This window comes from Malania oleifera, chromosome 7, assembly GCF_029873635.1.
Source record: "Malania oleifera isolate guangnan ecotype guangnan chromosome 7, ASM2987363v1, whole genome shotgun sequence".
Classification (NCBI taxonomy): Eukaryota; Viridiplantae; Streptophyta; class Magnoliopsida; order Santalales; family Ximeniaceae; genus Malania; species Malania oleifera.
The window spans coordinates 62,664,665-62,688,438 of record NC_080423.1 but is presented as its reverse complement, the minus strand read 5'-3'; the positions used below and the strand labels follow the sequence as shown (position 1 = coordinate 62,688,438).

The following is a 23,774-nucleotide window of genomic DNA, read 5'->3' as shown; positions in this document are numbered from 1 at the left end:
TTTCCACATAAAATATCACTATTTTTTCCATCATTAACAAAACGGTCTCATTAACATTTTCTTTCGAGTACAAGAAACAGTAGATATATTATTAAATGGTTTGGATAACTCATAGTTTTCACATATGCAGGTAATTTCATAATTTTCGAGAGAGCTCGGCGAGTTCTCGACCCAAGATACAAATCAGGTGACACGAATCAGAAGTACAACCATGATGAAGATGCATGTCATTGTGAAAATAGCAAGCCATGTGAAGCATGTCGTCTTAAAACTAGCTGAGGATATCTGCATGGTTCGTGTATTGGCATGACCGGTGCTTGCCAAGCTATGCTCAATCGCAGTCTCCGTAGAATCTAGTATCTGCAGACTCAAATTGTAACTACGATATTACACAAACAATTATCAATTAATCAGAAAAAAGCTCAAGGGAAAGAGGTTCTCTTCTGTGTAACTTACAAATGCGTCATTGAATCCTGCTCCTAATTACAAGAGAACAGCAGCAGAGTCGAGTAATTTTGATAAAATGACAACCCACTCCTGTCATTTAAGATCTAACTAAGAAGAAACATGGAAGCCCAATTACCCATTTACGATGTTTTGCACAAGGCCTTCACATACATACAACAATGACAATCTATCTTTACCATTGCTCTTTATCTGTCGACTTTGGCAGCAATTAGGCTTGGAGGTGGTGCTTGCCATGAGTGGAAACAGAATGATGATGGGTGCCAAGACAGTAACCGAGGTGAGGCTGGTGGTGCTCTCAGTATGGAGGGGAGGACCATGAGGCAAGAAATACAAAAGAAGAGAAGGGAGGAAAGAGGAGGGAGAGCTCATGACTTCAAGTTTTCTACTATTCTATTCACTTATTTCATTGACAGTTTCACTCCGTACATTGCCAATGTGATGCTCTCAAACTATCGCTGTAGATTTGTTGGCATCTGAACAGCCCAAAACCATCCATTTTACACCATTTAGATGCTCTTAACACCAAGCCAACTTCAAAATTTTTTTTTTTTTTCATTTTTTTTCTCCTCTTTGCCCTACCTCCATTTGCATCCTCAAACTTGTGCTGATGCATCAGGTTGCCGAGGATGGAAAAAAAGGGATGATGACTGTGTTTGAGAGGATGATGTGTTACAATTTTGGGTTATATGGTGATGGAGGTGCAGGCAGGGCATACGTGTGTTGAGATTTGAGGGTTGGGTTTAATGGTGGCAATTTGAGTCTGGCTGTAAATTATGAAGACCCTTCTGATGGAAAATGGATGTTGACGGAGACAGATTTCGCCTATCCTCCCTCCTTATCTCCATCTGAATTGTCTATATTTTGACACAAGGATGACTACTTTTCAGTTCTTAAGATGCTTCTATGTTATAGCTCTTCTTATAGAATACTTGGCCTAATCTTTTGGGCCATATTTGAAGCCTGATCATAAAACCATGGGCTCGTTCCAAAGGCTCCATTAAAATTGGATCACGGGATGAAGGATTAACATTATGGACCTGTACATTATCTCAGTTCTGATGGACCTCACCTTTATTCTTATCGCTAAACCCCCAGAGCCCTGAACTGTCAATTTACCATAATTCAGGTTAATGAACGTTCCTCCCATTCAGGATTTAGTAGGATAGAGGTGATGGACCATTTTAGGAAACCTAGGGCTTCCTAAACTAGAAATGACGACTTATCACTTAACTCTAAAAATACTAGGAAAGTATTCATAATTTTGAAAACCTAACTTCCAAAATTGAGTACTCAATAGGAAAAGATGGCCCCAAAAAGATATTTTCAAAATTAGTATTTCATTTCTCAAAAGGTCTTCTAATAAAGAAAACGGAGAATATTCTTCCCATGGACCCCCCATGAGCACGATCCACAGCTACAGGCATTATTTTGACGGAGAGAAAGGTGTAATATTGCAGTTTAAGAGGTGAAATAACAAACTTTCATTAAGATTGTGAGCATTGCTACACCCATCAATAGATCATTGAGTAATAGCAAAAATTTTAAAAAGCAAGTTACTTTGAGAAAAATAACTTGAACCGCTTGAGAACCCTAACGCATAAGAGAATTTCCTAAATTGATCTTCATTAGAAATTGATATCCAATATGGAAAAACAATTTAGGGGCCATTTGGTATCACTATAAAAAATTACAAAAACAAAAACCAAAAATGAAAACCAAAAACTAGAAACCAGCAACCTGTTTGGTTAATATTTATAAAACTAAAATAAATTTAAAATTTAATTAAAAAATGCTTATTTTCGTTGTTAAATCAAATAATATTATAAACATATGATTAAAATAATTAAATTGCAAAATAATACACATTATAATTACTTTACTTAATTGTTATACCTTTCAAAATTAATTTCCAATAAAAATTTTATTGAGCATAACAATTGAAAAATAGTAAAAAAATATTTTGTAATTGGATATATTATTATGTTTTGAAATTTACGTATATTTTTATTTTAATTATATATAAATTTAGTAATCATTTTATTTTTATTTTTATTTTGAAGTGTATAAAATGAATTATTTAATCTAAAAGAACTATTTTTTAATATTAAAGTTCCTGGCAACAAGTTGTAAATAACTAAAAACCACAAAATCTGGTTTTCAATTTTTTTGCAAACAGCAAAAAACTAACAACAGAAACAGAAAATTGGCAACATAAACAAACGCGGTTACATAATCTATTTCTTCACTTTGCAGAAACAGAGTTAGAAAATAGAAAACAAAAATGATACCAAACAAACCCTTAGCTAACACTTTGACAATGATCACAAGATTATTGGTGTCTATCAGAAATGTTCCAAAGATTATAGGTGTCAGAAATGTTCCAAATGCTATGCACTTCACAAGCATTATGTTAAGTAAATAATTACATAGGCAAAGTCCCATAACACAAGTGAGAGTGGCTGCATTGCTAACTGATCTATAAATTTTTCATGCACATTAATACTAGTTTTTGTTTGAAGGGGAGCTTAGATGCAACAGTAAGGTTGTCGCCATGTGACCTGGAGGTCACGGGTTCGAGGTGTGGAAACAGCCTATTGCAAAAATGCAAGGTAAGGCTGCGTACTATAGACCCATTGTGGTCCATCCCTTCCCCAGACCCTGCACACGCGGGAGCTTTATGCACCAGGCTGCCCTTTTTTAGTGTTCCCCTCAAATCACTTATATTTATTGCTTAGCAGTATGTTCCTTCTACAAAAACTATTTTTTAAGAAAAAAATATCACTCTAGAAGACAAACTGATTTTTTTTTTTTTTTTGAAAGGAGGTGAGGACTAAATGGTCTGAACTATGGGAAAATAAGGCTCACTCAATCCTCTATCTTATATAAAGAATGATTAACATACAGCAACCAATTTAAAATTTTTCGTGAGAGCAAAACAAAGACGTTATCAGTTCAATATCACAGATTATCAGGATGATCACTTATTTTTGCAAGGATATGCATGAATGGCACCATCCTCATTAATACATTAAGATAAAGGAAAGTAGAACTTTCTAATGAATTATAAAATCATACCTTTTCGGTATTTTGTAAGGACTGGCTCATCACAAGACTCCTCTCTTTGAGTTGCTGGGCCAACTCAACCATTTCATCGGTCAAATCTTCTTGAAGATTTCTGTTAGAATTGCAACTTGAAAGGTATTAATTAAGAATATGCAAAGACAAAATATCAAAAAGAAAATTAAGCATCGCTATTTTTTTCTTATTTATATATCTATTTTTGACCAAATTTTTTGGGTTAACATTGACTAAGATCTGGGATATGCTAAGATCACTGAGTCACTAAATCAACTTGCATGTTAGTCATTTAAAGGACTTTGGTGGTGCAGGCTTCTTTTCAAAACACTTAATTCTGGCTTTTAGTCATTGAATGATGCATCAAGCTTGTAGTACTTATATTGCAAGTTACCTAAGAAAATACCTCCAATACCAAAAACATTGACTAGCATTTGAGAGCTTGGAGTTTAGACCACAGATTTGGACAAAAAACTGCACAAAATTATATTCTGTTTCGTAAAAATCCATACAAATCCAAATCCAAAGCCAGAAATCCACGTGGACAAAACCTAAAATAAATGCCCAAAATGAGGCTAAGAACACAACAATATCCCAAATAGAAGAGGAATAGTAAACCCCAAAAAATTCACACTTCTTCGAGCTCACAACACCCAAAGAATGGCAAATAAGCAACTGTACAAAATCATTTTCTTGCTCATCTTGGAAGCCCAAAAATCAATCCTCATAAATTCTTCCATATCAGCTAGATACACCCACACCACCCCAAGAACAACAAACAAATTGCCCCACATTATCCTAACAACCTTCCAATTAAGAAAAAGGTGGGCATACCTTCATGTGAAAATTTAATACATTTTGTCACTCATATCCAGGCCACAACCCTTCTAAGGCCTCATCTCCTCCAACACATAATCAGTAATAATTCATGGAAGGTTTAACTTTAGAAGGAATTTTTGCTTCCAAATTATTCAGTCCATGGGGAAAGAAGAAGAAGACACTTTCAATCAAGTCAAGAAACAAGAAAAATGACAAAAACCATCCCCCTTCCAAATTCTTCCTTCTAACTAGCATCAGTGCAAGGGTAGCAAAAACCTCCACTAAATAAGCAAGCTCCTCCACTTCCCTATTATTGACATTTCTAAAGAAATTAAAATCACCTAGTCTAAGTGTTGACCTTTTGGGTCCTATCTCGTTTTTTATAATAACAAATACAAGGTATTTAATATTTGCCGAGTTTGTGTACAGGATCATATTAGCGAAATCATATGGCAACACATATTGACTTGACGAAAAAGAAGACCCAAAGTGTTTAATTTCTTTGTATTTTTTATTCGGGTCTGTAATATTTAATTAAGAACGGTCTGTAATAATTGATGCATATCATGCATGTAGGATCCTATAAGCTAAAAGGCCATAGGGAACCACAGGACCTTGGGGATCACTGAAGGTTGACCGACTCCGGATTTTTTTTTGGGACTAGTTAAAAAGCCTAGGCTTTAGAATGACCATAGGAATCATAACTCACATAGCTTAAAATGCCTTATGTATAAATACTTTGGCTTGATGAATCATTAAGACCAAAATAGGGCTTAAATTCACATCTTAAGTGGTCTCGGTCGACCGAACCTAAAGCTACATAGAAGCTTCGATCAACCGAACTGAAATCAACATTTTGACTTTGGTTGGTCGACCATTTTCAAATGAATTGGGCACATACGGTCAACCGAATTGACACGTGGGGAATTCCCAACGCCCTGGTCGACCAAAATATTAGTTCAAATTCGACCTGGTCAATCGAACCTTTGAATTTGGTCAACCGAACATGCTCTAGTCGACCGAACCTCGGAGGGTTCAAAATCGCCTTAATCTGGTCGACCAAAACCTTAGTTCAAAAATGCCATGGTCGACTAAACTTAGTGATTTGGTCGACCAAACCTCAAATATGGTCGACCGAAACTCTTGGGTTAGCCAAAAATTACCGAGGGTTAATTGAGGTAAAACAGAATTATTTTTATAAAACTCATTTTAAACAATTCTAAAAATCCCCCTGATGTCCCCAACGGTCATAATTCTTACAATGTCTATAAATATGACTTCATTTGCACAATTAAATGGGGATTAGCATTTGGATTAGCCTAAAAATCCTCTGAATTGTTGAGTGCATATTTTTCAAATACAAAGCCCATACACTCTTCCTTTGCTATTCCCTTGATAAATCAAGCTTCTTAAGAGTGCTCTTGAGTGATCCCACATTGATTCCACTTGCTTAAAACTCTCCTTGTTCTAGTTGATTGATTGTTTTTGATTGAGAGTTTTAGCCAAGATTTTTCCCCCGGTTTAATTAATAATCATAGTGTGGGAAAACCTTGTAGCTAGTGAGTCTTTGCATCATTATTGCAAGACTTATTAAGCTTGTGTTTTTTTGTGTTAAAGTTATTTTCACAAGCTTATTTTTCAAATATCACTTGAGCTAATATTTTCAAAAATCATTTTTAGGATATTTTGAATACTCTTGTTGGAACTCTTTGAAACCCTAGTTGTTATTGATTAATATTGATACATTGTTTCAAAGACTGTTTGAAAATACACTCTAGGATTTGATTGCATATTGACATCAGATTGAGTGTTAGCACACTTCATTGGCACTGAGCTTATAGTTCTTATCTATTTGATGTGCATTGATTATACTGTGCAGTATTGGTACAAATCTGCTTGTGTTTAGAAGCATTAAAATTGTATGCAAATTTAAATTGTCCGTTGTATTCCAAGTGTGGCCTGAGAGGGCGTTGATCTAGCCCATAAGGATCAGTAGGGCCTTCTCCGCCCCACAAAGAGAGTGTAAAGGTTGAGGTCAACCCTGGTGTAATTTGATCTGATTGTAAACGGTACCGCTTCACCCGTTAGGTGAGCAATAATGGTGATCCTTGGTCTTGCGAGCTGAGGCGGGGACGTAGGCAGTATTGGCCAAACCCCGATAACATAACATGCGTGTACTTTATATTTCTGCAATTTATTTTCTGCACTTTTATTTTCAGCACATGTATGTTGTATGCCTGATTCATTATATGTTGTACATGTGTTGATTAGGTTTACAATTATATAGACAGACCCTAAGTTGTGTATTACTGCTACTGATTTGGATTAATCTAGAAATAAATTTTTAATACCCAATTCACTCCCCCCCCCCCCCCCCCCCCTCTCCTCTTGGGAATACACCAAAGTCAACAATTGGCATCAGAGTCTCGTGGCATTGACTTAAATATTTTTGCTAAAGATCGAGATGGTTCACATTGGTGTATTCCCATTCGGAGAGGGACAGTCACCTACTAGTCCTCCATTATTTTGTGGTGTTAATTACACCCATTGGAAACTTAGAATGGGCATATTTATAAAATCAATGGACTGGAGGGCCTGGCAGGTGATTGTCAAAGGAATCTGTATGCCAGTTAACGAAAATGATATAAATTTATTGCATGAAAATTCATATGCCACGGACATGTTATATCTTGCATTATATTCTAATATGTTGCTTGACATTATGGCATGTAAGAATGCAAGGGAAAGTCAACACTAAGTCTCCTAGATATAATAACCAAAATTTTGGGTTCCTAATCCACTTCACACAAAATCCCAGATAATAAGCTTTAGCTTGGTATCAAGGGTTAATTTAAAGGAGACTAGCACAAGAAGACACTTGTTTGCGGACAGTGGGCGCTATACCCACAGCACATTGGTGAGATACATCATCCAAGTGCGAGTAAATGGGGATCTTAATAGGTAATATATAGATCTAGTGTGTGAAAAACAAAAATGTAAAAAAAAATAATAATAATAATAATAATTCTTCTATTTTCCAAATAGTAATACAACATGCAACAAACCAATACTTAAGTCTCACTAGGTTATTAAATCCTTACTATCTCATTCCAAGTTATTTTAGATCTACCCCCACCCCTACTACTACCACTAACAATAACTAGTTCACTCCTCATTGGTGCACTATTTGGCCTATGTTGCACATGCCCCACTCATTGCTCTCATTGTGGACATACATTCTGCAATTAAAGAATTTCAATTTATACTGACTTTAAAATAAATATATATTGTATGTATGCACCATACCCATGAGTATATGAGTATGAGATCTATACCAATATATTATGTGGGTATGAGATCTATGCCAAAATATTACCTTTTCTTCTTATATTTAGGCTGTCATTTACATATTTAAAATCACTCTAGTTCCACACTCATGTTCTAAGGGGTCATTTGGTTCATAATCTTCCATGCCTCCATGGAATGAGATTAATCATGAACTCTGTGCCTGAGAATAATATGCCTGTCTCATGTTCTCATGAAAATGTTTTTATTTGGTTCATGTTATAGGATACCTAGGAATCTACACCTGCCCATCTCTGGGCTAAATATTGGGACATTTTAGTTCCATAGATTTGAATGCCCACGGAAATTAAAAATAACCTAAGATGACGTGTATGTTGGATTTCCATGTTTTGTGAGAATGTCACATTCCAGTGGCATCTTAGATTTCCACTGCATACGATTTCCATGACAAGCCAAATAGGGGAAATATATTATCTCCTACATTAAATTCATGGGAATCCCTCAAATACAGTAAACCAAACAGCCCCTAACAGACATACCTGTGTTTTTCAATGTGTGCTCGCCCAGCAGCATCCAATTTGACAGGCACAGATGGATCAGCCTCCGTAGTACATTGAATTCTATCTTCAACACTTAAAGCAGGCCTGCACAATGAATCTAACTAAACAAAATATGACATGGAAAAAGAAGCACAAGTAGCCACGACAAATCATGTTAATTGAAACAATAATGTCACTTACACGTGTCTTCTCCTCAATCCTGGAGAAGAGGGAATATCATTTTCCTCTTCTATTGTAGAAAGATTCTCTTTGACCAAGGTCCCCTGAAATGGCTCTTGAGGTTTCTGCACGTAACCAAAAGGGGGAATGCTTAGGAAGGACAACCACCATAATTAGCCAGTGTATGTGCTTTGACAGAAGCAGGATGATTTTATGAAACTAAAACTAATCAGAAAATAAATAAATAAAAGACATAATTTCCTCAAACAGGTCCACAACCCTCCCTCCCCCACCCCAAATAAAAACACTAAATTCTAGAATAAAGAAATATAACAAGTGACAGCTCTTCATGAAAATGGACAAGAGAGGAGGCAGGGAGAGATAAGTCAACAGTCTTCAAGGCTTAAATATATCAAGCTTGTACAAGTGTTTACTGAACATGAATATTAGTTCAATATGTCCTCAGACTAGACAAATTATGGGAGGCAATGAATGACTAAAATGGGGAAAAGCCCCAGGACCACACAGGTTTATCCAACAAGTTTTGAGCTTCAATGTCCTTCACATTAACCTCCTCCACAGGGTTAGACCTATAATGACTACTCAATGCCAAGTCTTTACTAAACCTCCTTCCTAAAAAATAGATACATCCTAACACTTCAAGCAGAGGAGGAGATACGCAAGAAAAATATCCCCAAGTTCTTCAGAACAGACAGAAACATTACTGGAATGTTTGTGCAACTCATCCAAAAAGGAACCATTCACAGATGAAATCACTATCATATTCACTGTCATTTTCTGAAATATCAATCCATTACTTTTCCTTCTCAATTTCTCTTCTGCTACTGATAGAAGAATTTTGGGACAGAGTCTCTTTTTAATAGTTTGGTCAACTGGTTGTTAGACTAGAGGCAGGGAACCAGTACACCTTCATATCCTCAACCTTATTACATCCCCTCTAATTCTTGATATCCCCCAATCTACATATCACCTCTAAACGCAAACCATTGCCGCTTCACTCCTTATCTTGAGTCTTGACCTCCAACAGGCAGAAACTCCTGCTCTGCCTGAGTCCTTTCACAATTAATACTGACCCCAGAAATCTCTCTTGACATGCGATCAGGACTCAGGCGAAGATATCACACCCAAACAGCATCCCTTAACCTCATTTCCACTGCACAGCTTGAGATGCCTTCCCACCATTACAGCCATTGTGCGACCTGCACTGTGCCTTCTGCTCTTTGCACAGTCTTTGATCAGAACCAAAGCGATATAAGGCCCTCCTGCACCTTACCTCTGCTTGAATCCCCAAAAATAGAAAACCCTGGCCCTTACATAAAGTATTGTCCAAGCCTTGGGGTGTTTCAAAAGCCTCCTGGACTTTAATAGTATCATTCAACTTTTGGGCCCATTCCATTAAGTGGCCCAACTGCTGAGAATTAAATGAGCCAGTGCTTCTTTCCAAGAATTGGCCCAGGTTTGAGCCACTAGCAATCTGGTTTTGAGCCTGTTCATTTAACTGGCCTGTCTGAGATATATATATAATTAAAAAAAATCCTGTCCTTTCCATTAACTGGCCCAGGTCCACAGCAACCGTTAATCACCCAGGCCCATTCCACCCAATTCTCACTGTACTCTCATCCCCAAGGGAAACCCTAGCCACCTGTCTCACCCTTGCAGCCCCTACCAAAACCATAGTCGCCTCGGCTTTAGGTGACATAGCATCCAGAGGAAGATTATTAACTTCTGACAATGAATGCCCAATTTTTTCTCTGCCATCACCACCTGGCTCCACGAACAAGTACTTCGCTGGACTCCTTCACCTGTGCCGGCAGCATCTGGAAAGAAAACCCTGGCCAATGCACAAAATTCCTTCAAAATCGTCGCCAACCATCTCCTGTTGACCCTCCAACAAACACAGAAAACTTTATTTCCTTTCCAACCAAGCCCCAACTCCAAAAACTTGCCCACTTCTGTTGTTCAAGTCACCATCCAATACCTCGCACTGCCAATGCGAACACTTTAAAATCCTTTACCCAACCTTCCAAAAGACAACGACAACCCATTGGAAAACCACTTTGCAGCACCTGAATACAGCCTCACCCACCTAATACAAGACAAATTGTGTTCAAGAATAAAAAGAGATACATCTTCACCAAATTGTTCAACCTCAGATAAAAGGCTCTTTACTTCAGTCTGGATTGAACATTTGCAAGCCTCTCCTTTCATCGCCTACCACACCCATGATGAATATTGGTGACAGAGAGAAAGAATAAAGGGGAAGATTTCGCCCGCATGCGATAGAGAGAGAGAAAGAGAGAGCATCGGGAATATCAACAACATAAAAAAACACACATCTTCTGGTAGCCAAGCTGCTGGGCTTAACATGTTATTGCCATACTAGTGGTCGTTGATTAAATCATTACATATCCATGGCATAGTAATTTTATGTTATTCATTAATGTGCTTGAAGAAAACAGCTCAACCTAAGTAACTATCACAGGTTCTAAATTTCCCAAGAATTTTTCCCCACCATGATGGCACCAAGTCCCACTTGGTTCAGCCAATTTCCCACAATCAACTTGTTGGTTTAATAACTTTAATATCTTGCAATTAGAGAAACAAAACATCGCACACAAACATAGAATTGAGAGGAGTGAACCTCCTTACCTTTAATCTATCATTAACACATTGGACACTAACTGTCAAAAGGGATTGCAGTTGAGAACCCGAACTGCCTAAACTGTGCTGGACCAGCATGTGCCAACAGGGCAATAATCCACCAACTCTAAAACAGCCAAATAATTGCCCTGGTCGACATGTCAACAAACTGCCCATGTCTTTGACCAGGGAATATGGCCTACGAGCTAAATGTCTTTCTTGTGCGGATTCCCTTCAAACATGCCACCTCCCACACATGAGCACAGAGCTGCATGACATTTAATGCATCCAACAAGCTATCAGATTAACCACCCACACATCCAACCAGCCAATGCAATAATGTTGTCAGAGACCATTGCCCCAACCATGTCCACCTCTGATCATGTCGAGCATCCACCAAGGAAACAAATCAACTGTTGGATGAGAATACTATGTGCTCACTCCAAGAAGCATATTTTATAGTCCAAAACCCACAAGATAGACAATGACAGACCATTTCTTGATGCAACCATGGCATGTGGCCTAATTGACCACATGCCTCAACCATCAAGTGATCTAGAGGCTGACAGTAACCAAGCCCTATCTAGCCTTTTCTTCATACATTGTTGCACATCATATGCATTTCTTACAGCCATAGCAAAGCAATTCAGGTTTATGGCAGATATAAATACCTGATCCTTGCATCCACATTACATTGGTTCAAAACATGCATTTTCATGACATCAATATCACAGACACAAATCCTCATAGAAATGTGAACTGGACTCTCACCATATAAAAGTTGAGGGAGGATGAAAAAAATACACAGCAAACCATGCTCCATCAGGAATATTGCACTAAATGTCCAAAAAAAATATAGAAGAGAAAAAAGGGAGTCCAGGGGAGTGGAGAACCAGAATGTAACTTGTTTTTTATAGAAACGAATACAAATTTTTTAAAATGTAAATTGCTAAAATTCATAGGGAGATAAACGGCCACGCACCAAAAAGTCAGTGGTTACTTTGGATGCAATAGCTTCAATCTTCTCAGAATAATCATTCAACAAAGCTTTTGAGACTCTATAGAAACAATCCAAAAAGAAAGTTTCATGATTACACAAATGAACTCTCGCAGTACTCGAAGCAAACAAAAAACAACATAAAACATGAAGATGCAAGAAGAATTATCATACAAAATATAGAATCCAAAAAATTTTAACAATGATTTTGCATAATGATGCAAGTAGTTGAATTTCCAAGTCTCCTCAAATTTCAATTTCTCAATGAAATTCAAATACATACTAGAAGCAAGTTTGAAGAACCTAGACTAAACAACTGGCATGCTATTACTTCATCTAAAACCAGCTTGATGCCAAAGATCTCTAATCTGATAATCAATTGTCTTCAATGTATTATAGGACAAGTCTAAACCAGAATCAGAGGACTTTAATATCCAATATTTGGTTACCAAGAAATACAATCAACAATGACTGCTAGAAACAGATAATAATTTAACTTGAAATGCTTCTTGTACCATCACCTTATTGCTTTAACAATAAAACCAATTTGGTAAATTATAACATGATTGTTCTGCATATGGAACATAATAAACCAGGCATTATACTCTCTGATATCTGGTCCAACACGAGACAACAATTTTATCCCATGCAAAACGAGATAAGAGTGGACCGGGTATATCAAGGAATTAATAGTATGATTGCTATCTCAAACATCTATGTTTATCAATAAATATTTTGATATTGGCTTCAAGTATCAAGTAAACAAGAAACATTTTAGTATTTCAAAATCCTTACCAACATCCCTATAGCCGTCAGCATCTTTGTATCATCTGTTAAGCGACCACTTCAACATAAAAGCTTGTTAATTGTTATACCAAGCTATCCAACCTCCCCCTCACCATCTCACAGGTGCAAACAAACAAACTTGAACTTGTGGACAAACACAAAAAGAATGAAGTGACCATAATGAACATAACAGGGAAACAGACCTAAACTGACCTCTTGGGACCAGAGCTTAGATACCATACTAAGCAACCACTTCAACTAAAAGTTTAAGCTCATAGGTGATTTGATTCTTAAACATGGTGTTAAAGCCATGTTCATTAGCATAGTAGTCAAAGGTGCAAGGCGCAATGAGGCACAAAGGGTGCTTGGAGCCTAGGCACAAGGCAAAATAGGCGCACATTTAATAAATTTGTCTGTAAAACACCCTATATAATCGATTCTTGGCTGTAAACACATTAGCACTAATATTTGAATTTCAAAATTTTGAATTATTCAATACGAAAAATGAATACTATAACACAATTTTTCAATAAATGCCATAAGTTCCACATAAGAGAAGCAGAAATAAGCAGCTGGAAACCAAAAAGAAGAAACAACAAAAGCAGCAGCAGTGCAGCTGTAAATGAAATGCCAGAAATTCCAGCTAACAGAAGTAGAAATGCCAAGAAAAGAAATGATTCCATGAAAACATATAGCTCAGTTTCCAAATAAAACAGCAAAAAAGGAAAAAAATATATATATGTGGGGAGGGGGCAGCATCAAAGAGGGGCTCAGAGCAGCAGAGCAGTTCAGAAGAAGACTGAGGAGCGGCAAAGCAGAGATTTCGGGAGGAGCAGAAACTCCAAAAAAAAAAAACAGAGACAGAAAGGAAAAAAGAATAAAAAAGGTTCGCAGTTCTGACTGAGAGCAGCACAGAAGGTCAGAAGAAAAGAAGAAAGAAGTCTGAATACAGATGAGGAGATATGTCAGCAAAAAGTGGCAGAAATTCCATAAAAACAGCAAAAAATAAAGGGGGTCACAGCAGCTCTAACTGATAGCAGCAGAGCAACAGAATCACTGATTTTGGTCAATCAAGAAGAAGAAGAACAAGAAAGAATAAAGAAGAAAAAAGAGGTGACACCTGGTTGACAAGAAGAAGAAATGATGGGGAAAAAAAACAAAAAAAAACAAATATAAAAAAAAAAACTGAGTTAACCTTCAATTAAAGCTTGAGAGTTGGCCTTGGGAATCAATGGATGGCCTTTGATTGAAGCCCTGCCTGTTGGACCTGTACCATGAGATGCTGAGACCTTTTTTTCTTTTGAGAGAATGCTAACTTGCTTGAGTTGAAAGATATTAGATGCAGGATAAACTAATTATAATATTGTGCTTTTAACCTTTATTTTATGCTTGCAACACAAATCAAATGGCTGAGATTTAAAAAGGACAAAAAAAAAAGCCAAATATAAAATAAAATGTGTGAGGCGCACCTCACGTCTCAGTGTGCCTCGTAAATGTCACCTTGCCTCAACCCCTATTAGGCACGAGCCTCATCACCTGAGTGTGCCTTGCGTCTAGGCACACCTTTGACTGCCATGGTCATCAGGAAGTCTCAGGTTCTATTCTAATGGCATGTGTTGATTGTCAATTTGTTAAAATTGTGTCATACCCACGATGGGTGTTGCTCATCATTTATTTGCCTCTCCACATGCAATCCAGCTACACATGCAAAGGAGTGTTATGGCTTGGTATATATAATAGGCACACCACCTAAGAGCTTAAGCTTCTAGGTGAAGTGGCAATAAAACCTCAAAATCACCACAAGTTTTTAATATTCCTCGTCTCAAATCATCAAGAGTATAATAGACCATCTATGAAGTAAAAATATTTCTAGACTGTAGCCATATACAAGTTGTATCCTCATAAAAAAATGATACTCTTTATATGCTCATATACATGTCCAATATCTCATTACCTTGACATATCCACAATGTATCTATACATGTGTACACTGTATAGGCATTTTGACATTGAAAATGCATGAAATAATTTTTGAACATGATGGATAACCACAAACGTCAGGATAGCTTCCTTTCTTGTGCAAAAAAATATTTATTTACTAGCAGCTAAATAATTATAGAATCAACACAAGATGCAGACAAGAAATATAACAACTGTTAAATGCTTGTGCTTTTATAGTTCTATCCATACCTTGCTCCATCTTTTAAGGCTCTTGGTGCTTGTTATGTATGTTATAGATAGAACATGGTAAAATACAAACTTTTTGGTACTTGTTATGTATGATATAAATAGAACATGTAAAATGATGATGGATATATGTGCAAATGTATTTTTCAATTATAAATATATCCCCACCATTTTATATCTCAAATTTCACAATTTTGCAAATTTACACATCCCCATATCTTTTTCTTTTAGATAATAAAAGAAGGTATATTAGATTGAGAGAGAGAAGTTACAAACTGAGGGGAATCCACCCGAAAAGATTAAAAAAGAAAAAAGAAAAAAGAAAAAAAGAAAAGAAAGAAAAAATAAAGCAAAAAGACAAAAACTAAAAAGAACAATTAACCAAGGAAACCCCTTTTCAAACCCTCCCCCATCGCAATTCACCGAGCACTTCAAATTTTCTAGCTCCCTTTGACCTTTTTTCACTTTGAATTTACCCCCTCAATAAAACACACTTGCGTTCCTCCAGTATCACTCATTTTCAAATCCAATTTATCCAATATCGCTTGGGCTTCCAAATCCTTCCTAGAAATCACCACCTCTGGTGTATTTAAATACCATCATTGCACTGCATTTTGTTCTCCAACCCCTTATTCTCAAGAATAGAAACCCCCTCCAATTCTTCCAATGGAGCTGGATGAACATATGAAAGGTCCCCAAGATCATCACAGGATTTAAAAACATAACCATATTGCTCCCAAATCTCATTCAACAGCAAACCCCCATTTGCATATCCCCATATCCATATCAACGCTTCAAAGATAGATACGAATGCTGAACAGAGATCCCTATAGAATAAAAAATAAATAAGGAGAGAAAATGAAAGGAACACATAAGTTTATTCTTTAAAGATCATTCCTGGAATATCCTTTTCAATGAGAATAGAATTTTCTCAAAAACTCAAACAACCTCAAAATCTTCAACCTTCAAAGTTAAAAGAGAAACGAAGCAATCACATAGATCTTGGAGTTCAGGGCTTTTGAAAATAATTTCTCGTTTTTAAAATAAAACCTATAAGGTGGTGCAGATAAGAGGTTGGTTGATCCAAGAAAATCAGTCAGTCAGTTGTTTGACTACTACTCCACTCTGAATTAAATTTCCAGTTTATCTTCAATTGTGCAATGGCCAACCAATATTTTTTTTTAATAGAAAAAGAAGCTTTATTGAAACTAGGAGAAACAGATGCAATAAAGGAGAACAAGAAGTTCTCACTCATGAAAACGGAGAAAAGACATAAAAACATCAACTTAATACCACCCAGTCTTGTTCTTAATCTTATATCCTAGCTCCATAAAGCAAACCACAAAAAAAATAGGTACCTAGAGAGACAAGAATGATTGCTTCCAAACAGCACACCTGAGTGAATTTTAGGCTTCATTTGATTTTTCAGAAGGAGAATGTGAACACAAAATCCTTAAAAATGGTTTCCACAATCATGTTTTGCCTCATCTTTGACTACCCTTTTAAAAAACCAAATGGAGACTTTGTGAGAAAAAACTTCACTAAGAAATTTAACATGGCGATGAAGCTCAACAGTAAATATTCCTAGCATAATACAGTGCAAACCAGATCTTGCAAGAAGTTAGACAGAAAGGAGGTTACAAAATTAAAAACAACGTCAGTATATAAAACAAATATCGTCTACTCAGCAATGCTTCAACCCATGTCAAAAAGAAAGTAAAATGCGTAGTAGCAGCCAAACTGCTAGCTATTTTAAACCCATTTTTGCAATTTAGATCCATTTTGAATCATTTCTAGCCATCTAAATAACTACAACTTGTTTCAATTATTTGATTTTTATCATTTCTACTTTTAAATCTATAATATTGAATAGACTTTTCCATATATGTCAGCATGTCGATTAATTAGAAACAGAACACAACATTACCCCAACCAGTGCAATATGACCCAATCTCCACAAGCTAAAGATTAAAAAAACAAAGAAATAAACATAAAAAGTAAACAAGCTCAGACATAAGAATTAAAAAAAAAAAAGTCAACATAAAAAGTGTATGAGAATAACAACTCAGTATGCCCTTTCCAATTAACTACCCAAAACAGAAAAAAAGGAGGGTAATTAGGAGAAGATTTAAGTTCAAAACAGGAACAACACAAGTGTCTACAATTCAAAGCAACTGTTCTGCAGTGGGAAAAACATAGAGAATGCTGCTATTAATCTGTATATAATGGTAGTATGGGCCTATTGGGATGATTATGTATGATTAATTGAGTCTGGCAGTAGAAGTGACAAAGAAAGAAAGACCGCAGAACAACCTTGGTAAGCCTTCTGGAGTTCTCTCTTCACCCAGTTGTTCTAATTGTTCGCGCAAAGTAGCAACATACTGCAGATTACACAATATGGATTATTATAAGCATATTAATCCTTAGGAGCAAACATAATTTCAGCACCTAAGCATGATGAATACATAAATAAATAAATAAAATCTTTTAGAACCAAGCATCCAGTCAAAAATTTATTTTTAAAAAATGCAACATACAAAGCTCATGAGTAGCTTAGGGATTATGATTAGTATAAACAAAAAATATTCTGATAATGATCAGGCAAGAATTTTATTTCATTAGAAACAAAATTATACAGTATAAGCAACCAAGAAAAAAAAACCATAAAAGATTTGCAAGAAGAGAGAATCAAAATATAAACACAATATTCAAATCAATTTTTACAAAGTTCAAATGATAAAAGAATGAATGAAGGGGGTAATGACTTAAAATTCATTACCAAATACAAACTTCAAAATTCTCTAAACATACATGGATAAGCTTCGTCTGATTTTGCTGTTGAGGTGCAGCAGCAAGCAACCTCCTAATGTTCACTTCAGTTTTATTCAATCCCATTACAAGATCCTGTAGCATCAAAAGAGCAAACACACAGTCAAACAGACATGTCAAAAGCCAAACAACACCGAGGCCCACTAGAGCTGCATAATCATATATTGTTCAAACTCATGTTAGGAAAATTCATATCATGCACCCCCCCTCAGCCAAAGTAGAAAAGAACCTTGTCCTCAAGAAACCATGGAAACACTCACTTACAGTTCATCAAACAATTCCCAGGTGGATTTTGTTGGAGAAATATTTGCCCAATGAACACCTTAGTTGCAAAAGAAAATATCCTTTCATATCCCTGCAGCCCGCAATGATCTCAAAGCCCACTTCAACAACAAAGGTTCTAGGCAGTCGACGACGAAGGCTTCCCCTCCACCGGTGAACCATAACGAAGCTCCCTCTCTCTTTCAATGGTCGAAGACGAAGTTTTCTCCTCTGGCTACCTAAGGCCCAGCCTCCTCTGAATATTAAGACTGATGATGATGGGGGCCGCTGGGACCTGCAACAAGCAACCTTGGCCTCCCTCCTTCAAAACTTGATTCCCAATCTATCATTCAATCTTTCTACCCAAAACCATTTCCTTCTCCTTGAACCTTTAGCCCTCATCAACTCTACCCTTTGCTCGTGATCTGCTCTACAAACCCTAACTGTTCTAAAGCAAATTACCCTGAAGAAACAAGCATCGTTCTCCCATCCTAGTCCTTCGTCTCACGGTTGAAGGAATATCCAAACCTTGTTTGCTCAATACTCATCATATGAACTGTCTGCTGTTGTGAACCCCTCATTTTTCTAAGCCAACCCAACCCAGTAGAACCAAGCCTCATTTTCACATCCTAACTCCATCTAACTGCTGCAAACAAATCTGAGTCTCGTTTATCCATCCTAGACCTCATTTCCTTGTTGCGATCAACGCAGCCCCCACTCCAACCAAGGTTTCTTCAAGGTTCATTGCTGCTCCACTCCAAGCAAGCTCTCAGGCTATCTTCTTAGCAGATGTCATAAGGAGTTTCAATTTCTTCACAAACAAGAAAAGGTTCAGCATTGAGGAAAAGGGAGGGGTCCTTGTCATCATTAAGAAGGCAAGACATGGCCTCTTCTCCCTTTCCCTCTCGGAACAGGAGAGATTGTGGCTGTTGGGCAATCTCAGGACCTTCTTGAACACAAAAACAGCAACCCCATGGGTGAAAATTCTTAGGGCTCCAAACCATTTTATCATGTTACGACAAAGAGAAAATGCTTTTGGTTGTTTCATATCTCTGGAGAAAACCCAACAAGTAGAGTGATTCAAATTGTGTGCATACCAGATGGAAAGGAGGCCAAGGGGTGGATGCAAATTTGGGAGGTAGTTACAGGAGAACAACAAGCTCAGAAAGGTTCAAACTCAAATCAGATCTTGAGATGTCGTGACTGTGGACCACATATATTAGTGTTGCAAACAAACAACAGCAACAGCCTCTGATGAAACCCAGACTTTCAGTATTCTCAAGACTGCAAGCTTTGTTTTGCCGAAAAGGGAAGAATTCCAGTGAGGAGGATCTCGAAAATCTCTATTAAAGAAGGAAAGGCTGACCAGGATCATGAGAAAGATAGAAAAGGAAGGAAAACCTCTCACAATTTGGGCAATTTTTCAACCTCATGCTCACATCCTTTTTTGAATATGCACAATGGCAATGGGCATACTAAGGAAGTGGGCTACAAGAAAGCCCACAGGTTCAGGCTTAAAGCTGATTCATATAAGCGAGGGGTCTTTCATCAGCCCCAGTACAAGGAAGATTTGGCTGTAAACAGAAGTGAAGGGGGACAAAATGGGCTTGCAGGAAATCTTCCAATGTCCAGGAAAGTCAAGATCCAAGACAGAACAATACAAAGGCTATGCTTTCTTTTCCATTGGCAGCACCTTCCTGGGTACAAGTTGTCACAAAGTACATGAGCAAAATAGAAAGAAATATGACAGATAAACCAGGCTCTGAAACTGAGAAAGGACCCCAGCATCCAGACTTACAAAAACTTACACAGGTGCATGAGGACATTAAAGCAAAGATGGGAGGGGTTGCAGTGATTATGAGACCACCATGGATACTGATGAAGAGAGTTTGCTTCTCTTTCCTCTTATGGTTTTGAAACTGAGGATTTGTTGATTAAGCACGTATGAAATACAGAAGGAGCTAATGATGATCAGCACTGCCCATCCTCATCAAGTGCTCTCAGCGGCTCCCACCAAGAGGAAGGGGAGGGATTGGAAACTAAGGATCCTAACTGAGACAATCAGGGTAAACAAGTTGAGAAGGGTAACAACATTCAGAAGAACCTTTGTTTTTGGGAGAACCTAGTCAGAACATCTTCCCTCAATACTTCCTCTGCAGAAATTCTAAGCTCTTTTCCTGTTCCTATATCAAATAGCCCAACTTGCGACACTGGGACTGAACCTCTCGGGATTTCAATGACCAGGGTAGCTAACCCAACAGGTATTCTCGCCATCCCTAAGCATTCCTTTTCTACATCTAATACAGTATTGAGCCAAAAGGGGTTATCTAAAAAGGGAGAATTTCAAACAGTGGACCTTCTAGGAGATGAGAGGGACAATTGTGATGCCCAAAACCTGCTTGATGAGTTAGGTCTTAGGGTGAGGAGGGAGAGAAAATGATCATCAAAGTTGAGTAGAGAGCTAGGTAGGCTTGCCTCCTCAGTCAACTATGCTAGAGGAGAAAGGTGTATGGGTGGTGATATAAGTTATCAATGAAGATTCTGTCATGGAATGTATGAGGTTTAGGAAGTAGTAAAAAGCATAGGGTTGTGAAAGAGTTAATTAGTAGGGTTCCTCCGAATGTTTTACTCATCAAAGAGTCTAAATCTAAGTTAGTAGATGCCTTTCTAGTGAGAAGTATTTGGGATTCTAGGCTTAGAGATTAGGTGTTCTTTCCCTCTTTAAGTACCTTGGAGGGCAAATCATTCTCTGGGATACTAGGATGGCATTGTTTAATGATTGTGTAGCTGGTGATTTCTCTCTTTCTGTGTTACCAGAGGTTAAGGTACGTTTAGATCAAGGATTTTGCTTGGGTAAAGGAAAGGAAAGGAAAATGAAGAAAACTCATTTTCCCTCATATTTTCCTTCTATATTAAATACTATCAAAAAGTAAAAATTTGTTTTGATATGACTAAAAATTAGGAAAAAAATAAATATCAATGATGTGTAAAATATAATGATGTGTAAAATCAAAACTTAGTTCATAGATTTGATATATTTTTTATTTTCTTTCTGACTTGATAACCAAACATAAAAATGTGAATTCCTTGATATTTTCCTTTTCTTTCCCTAATATTTTTTGAGTTCCAAATAGGGCTTAAGGGTTTTCGGAATTGGTGGTTTTCTTCAATTTATGATCCCACACTATCTCATTTGAGGAATTTTTTTTATGAGGAGTTCGCTAGTCTTTTTGACCTTTGCAATTCACATTGGCTGATGAGTGGGGATTTCAATACCATTCAACTTACTAGGGAGAGGTTGGGGTGTTTGAGGGTGAATAGTGGTATGAGAACTTTTTATTCCATTATTCGAGAGTGTGGGCTTAAGGATTTACTGTTGAATTATGACCACTTTACCTAAGTAGCGTCAAGAGACAAAATTGCCTCCTCCCGTATTTGACCATTTTTTGTTCACCCATATGAAAGGATACTTTCTCAAATGTTTCCAGGAAAGTTCTCATTAGACCAATTTGCAATCATTTCCCAATTCTTTTGGATACAAACCCCATCTGTTGGGGCCCTGCCGCCCGTTTTTTTTTGAGAATATGTCATTGACTCATCCTTCTTTCAGGGAGTACACTAACTCTTGGTTGAAAGAGAGCAATGTTCAAGGGTGGACGGGCTTTAGATCTATGAGAAAGTTGAAGGATATGAAAAATAGATTGAAACTCAAGAATAAGTAAGTTTTCAGTGATTTGAGGAAAAAAAATTGATTCTAAATGAGATTGAATGTTTGGACAATTGGGAGGAGTGTGGCTTGGCTAGCAAAGAGGATAGGATATTAGGGTTAGAAGATATCAACATAGAAATGATTTAGCGGTTATACTTCTTAGGAAGACTATAAGTTGACGGTGGGCCTTTGATCAACGATAAGGTTGCTCCTTTGTGACTGATTGATAATGGGTTCAAGTCCAAGGAAATAGCCTATTTGCATAAAAAGCATGGGTAAGTCTGCATACGCTGTGACAACCCTCCCCCTACCCTCGCAAAGCGGGCATCCTTGTGGCCTGGGGACACCTTTCTTTTTAGGGAAAGTATAAGTTGGAAATAGAAATCCAAGATGAAGCGAGTGAAATAGGGAGTTGCAATACCAAACTATTCCAGGCCAATGGGAGGAGGAAGAATTTGATTAAGGAGTTAGAAACAAATGAAGGAAACATTGGGCGGGATTCAGCTAAATTGGGGAAGAGATATCGGACAGACTTTTTATAAGCGGTTGTACACAGAGGATTGCACAAATAGATTGATGATTGAAGGAATAAATTGAAGCCTCATTGAGGAAACCCATGCTATTTGGCTAGAACGGCCTTTTGACATTGAGGAGATCAAGGAGGCAATTTTGAGAAGGATAGGTGTAAGGCTCCAAGCCCCTATGGATTTACAATGGCATTTTTCTAAGACAGTTGGGAGGCGACTCGAGAAGATTTAATGGATTTCTTTCATGAGTTTCACAAAAATGGAGTGGTGGGAAGAATGTGAATGGTACGTTTATACCTTTTGTTCCTAAGAAGGAGCGTTCAAAGAAAGTGAGAGAATTCCAAACCGAAAAACCCAGTAACTAGCCTCAATAAAATTCTTGACAAGGTCTAGTCTAAGGGGACATTCAAGAAAATTAAGCATTAAGCACTGAATGCCAAATTAAACTTTGAATTTTGTGAAACGATTTAAAACTTAATTGAACCCCTTAACACCAAAAAATGTAACTTGTTTGGTAAAATCTAGACATCTAAATATGCCTTTTAAAAAAAAATATATATATATATATATATATGAAAAAAAACAAATACAAGAACACAAATATACCCATGAAAATTACCTATCCAATAAATTAACATAAATAACATCTCCCCAAACTTCAGGTTTATCAAATCAATTCAATGTGCGGTGGGAGACCCTCCCACTTTTCAAATTGAACCAGTTCGTAGAATAATATGATTGAGGGTTGTTCACAAATAGAATTGGGTCATAAATTAACTATTCTAGCACAATAAACTCTAAGTTCTTTCATGTAGCATTAAAATATTCTATGATGATTGGATTTGGTAGTATGAAGTCATAGTTTCTGAAGGAAGTGTCACCAGGTAGAAATTTTCATGAAATTAAATCACAGAATTTTGCTCACCGGATCTAGTGGTTGCTGTGATGGGAGGAGGTGGTGATGGGAGGCGATTATGGGCAGTGGTGGTGGGAAGTGGTGGCGGAGGGTTTGGTGGCAGCACGATGGGAAGCTCCAGATCTGGTGGTTACTGTGGTGGGAGGCGGTGGTGGTTGGAAGTGGTGGCGGAGATTGTGGTGGCAGTACGATGGGAGGCTCCGGATCTGGTGGTTGCGTTGGTGGGAGGCAATGGCGGTGGGAAGTGGTGGCGGGGGTTCCAGTGGCAGCACGATCGGAGGCTCCGGATATGGTGATTGCTGTGGTGGGAGACGGTGGTGGTGGGAAGTGGTGGCAAAGGTTGGTTGCGTCAAACGAATAAGGGGGAAGAGAGAGACAGAGAGAGACGAGAGAGCAAGGAACTAAGGAAGGGTATTCATCTAGACTATGCTAATAAAATGAAAAACTAGTACAATTAAAGGTCATTCATGTAAACAAACGGCTCCTAAAAGATTTGAGGTGGTATTGTGGGGGA

General features: G+C 37.4%; 1 protein-coding gene across 3 annotated transcripts; it reads right to left on the bottom strand.

The window, feature by feature from the left end:
• LOC131160051 (uncharacterized) lies at positions 1-23,684 on the bottom strand. 3 transcript variants are annotated; one of them, XM_058115354.1, is made up of 8 exons: positions 23,270-23,684; positions 17,830-17,922; positions 17,332-17,399; positions 12,031-12,106; positions 8,409-8,512; positions 8,208-8,312; positions 3,544-3,643; positions 1-360 (listed from the first exon to the last, which is right to left on the bottom strand). In XM_058115354.1, exons 2-8 carry the CDS (start codon positions 17,911-17,913, stop codon positions 184-186), a joined length of 714 nt encoding a protein of 237 aa, XP_057971337.1. In that variant the 5' UTR covers positions 17,914-17,922; positions 23,270-23,684; the 3' UTR covers positions 1-183. The 3 variants fall into 3 exon arrangements, with proteins under 3 accessions (XP_057971337.1, XP_057971338.1, XP_057971336.1); XM_058115355.1 differs by lacking the exon at positions 23,270-23,684 and adding an exon at positions 18,112-21,076; XM_058115353.1 differs by lacking the exon at positions 23,270-23,684 and having other exon boundaries at positions 17,830-17,931.
• Positions 23,685-23,774: the final 90 nt, after the last annotated feature.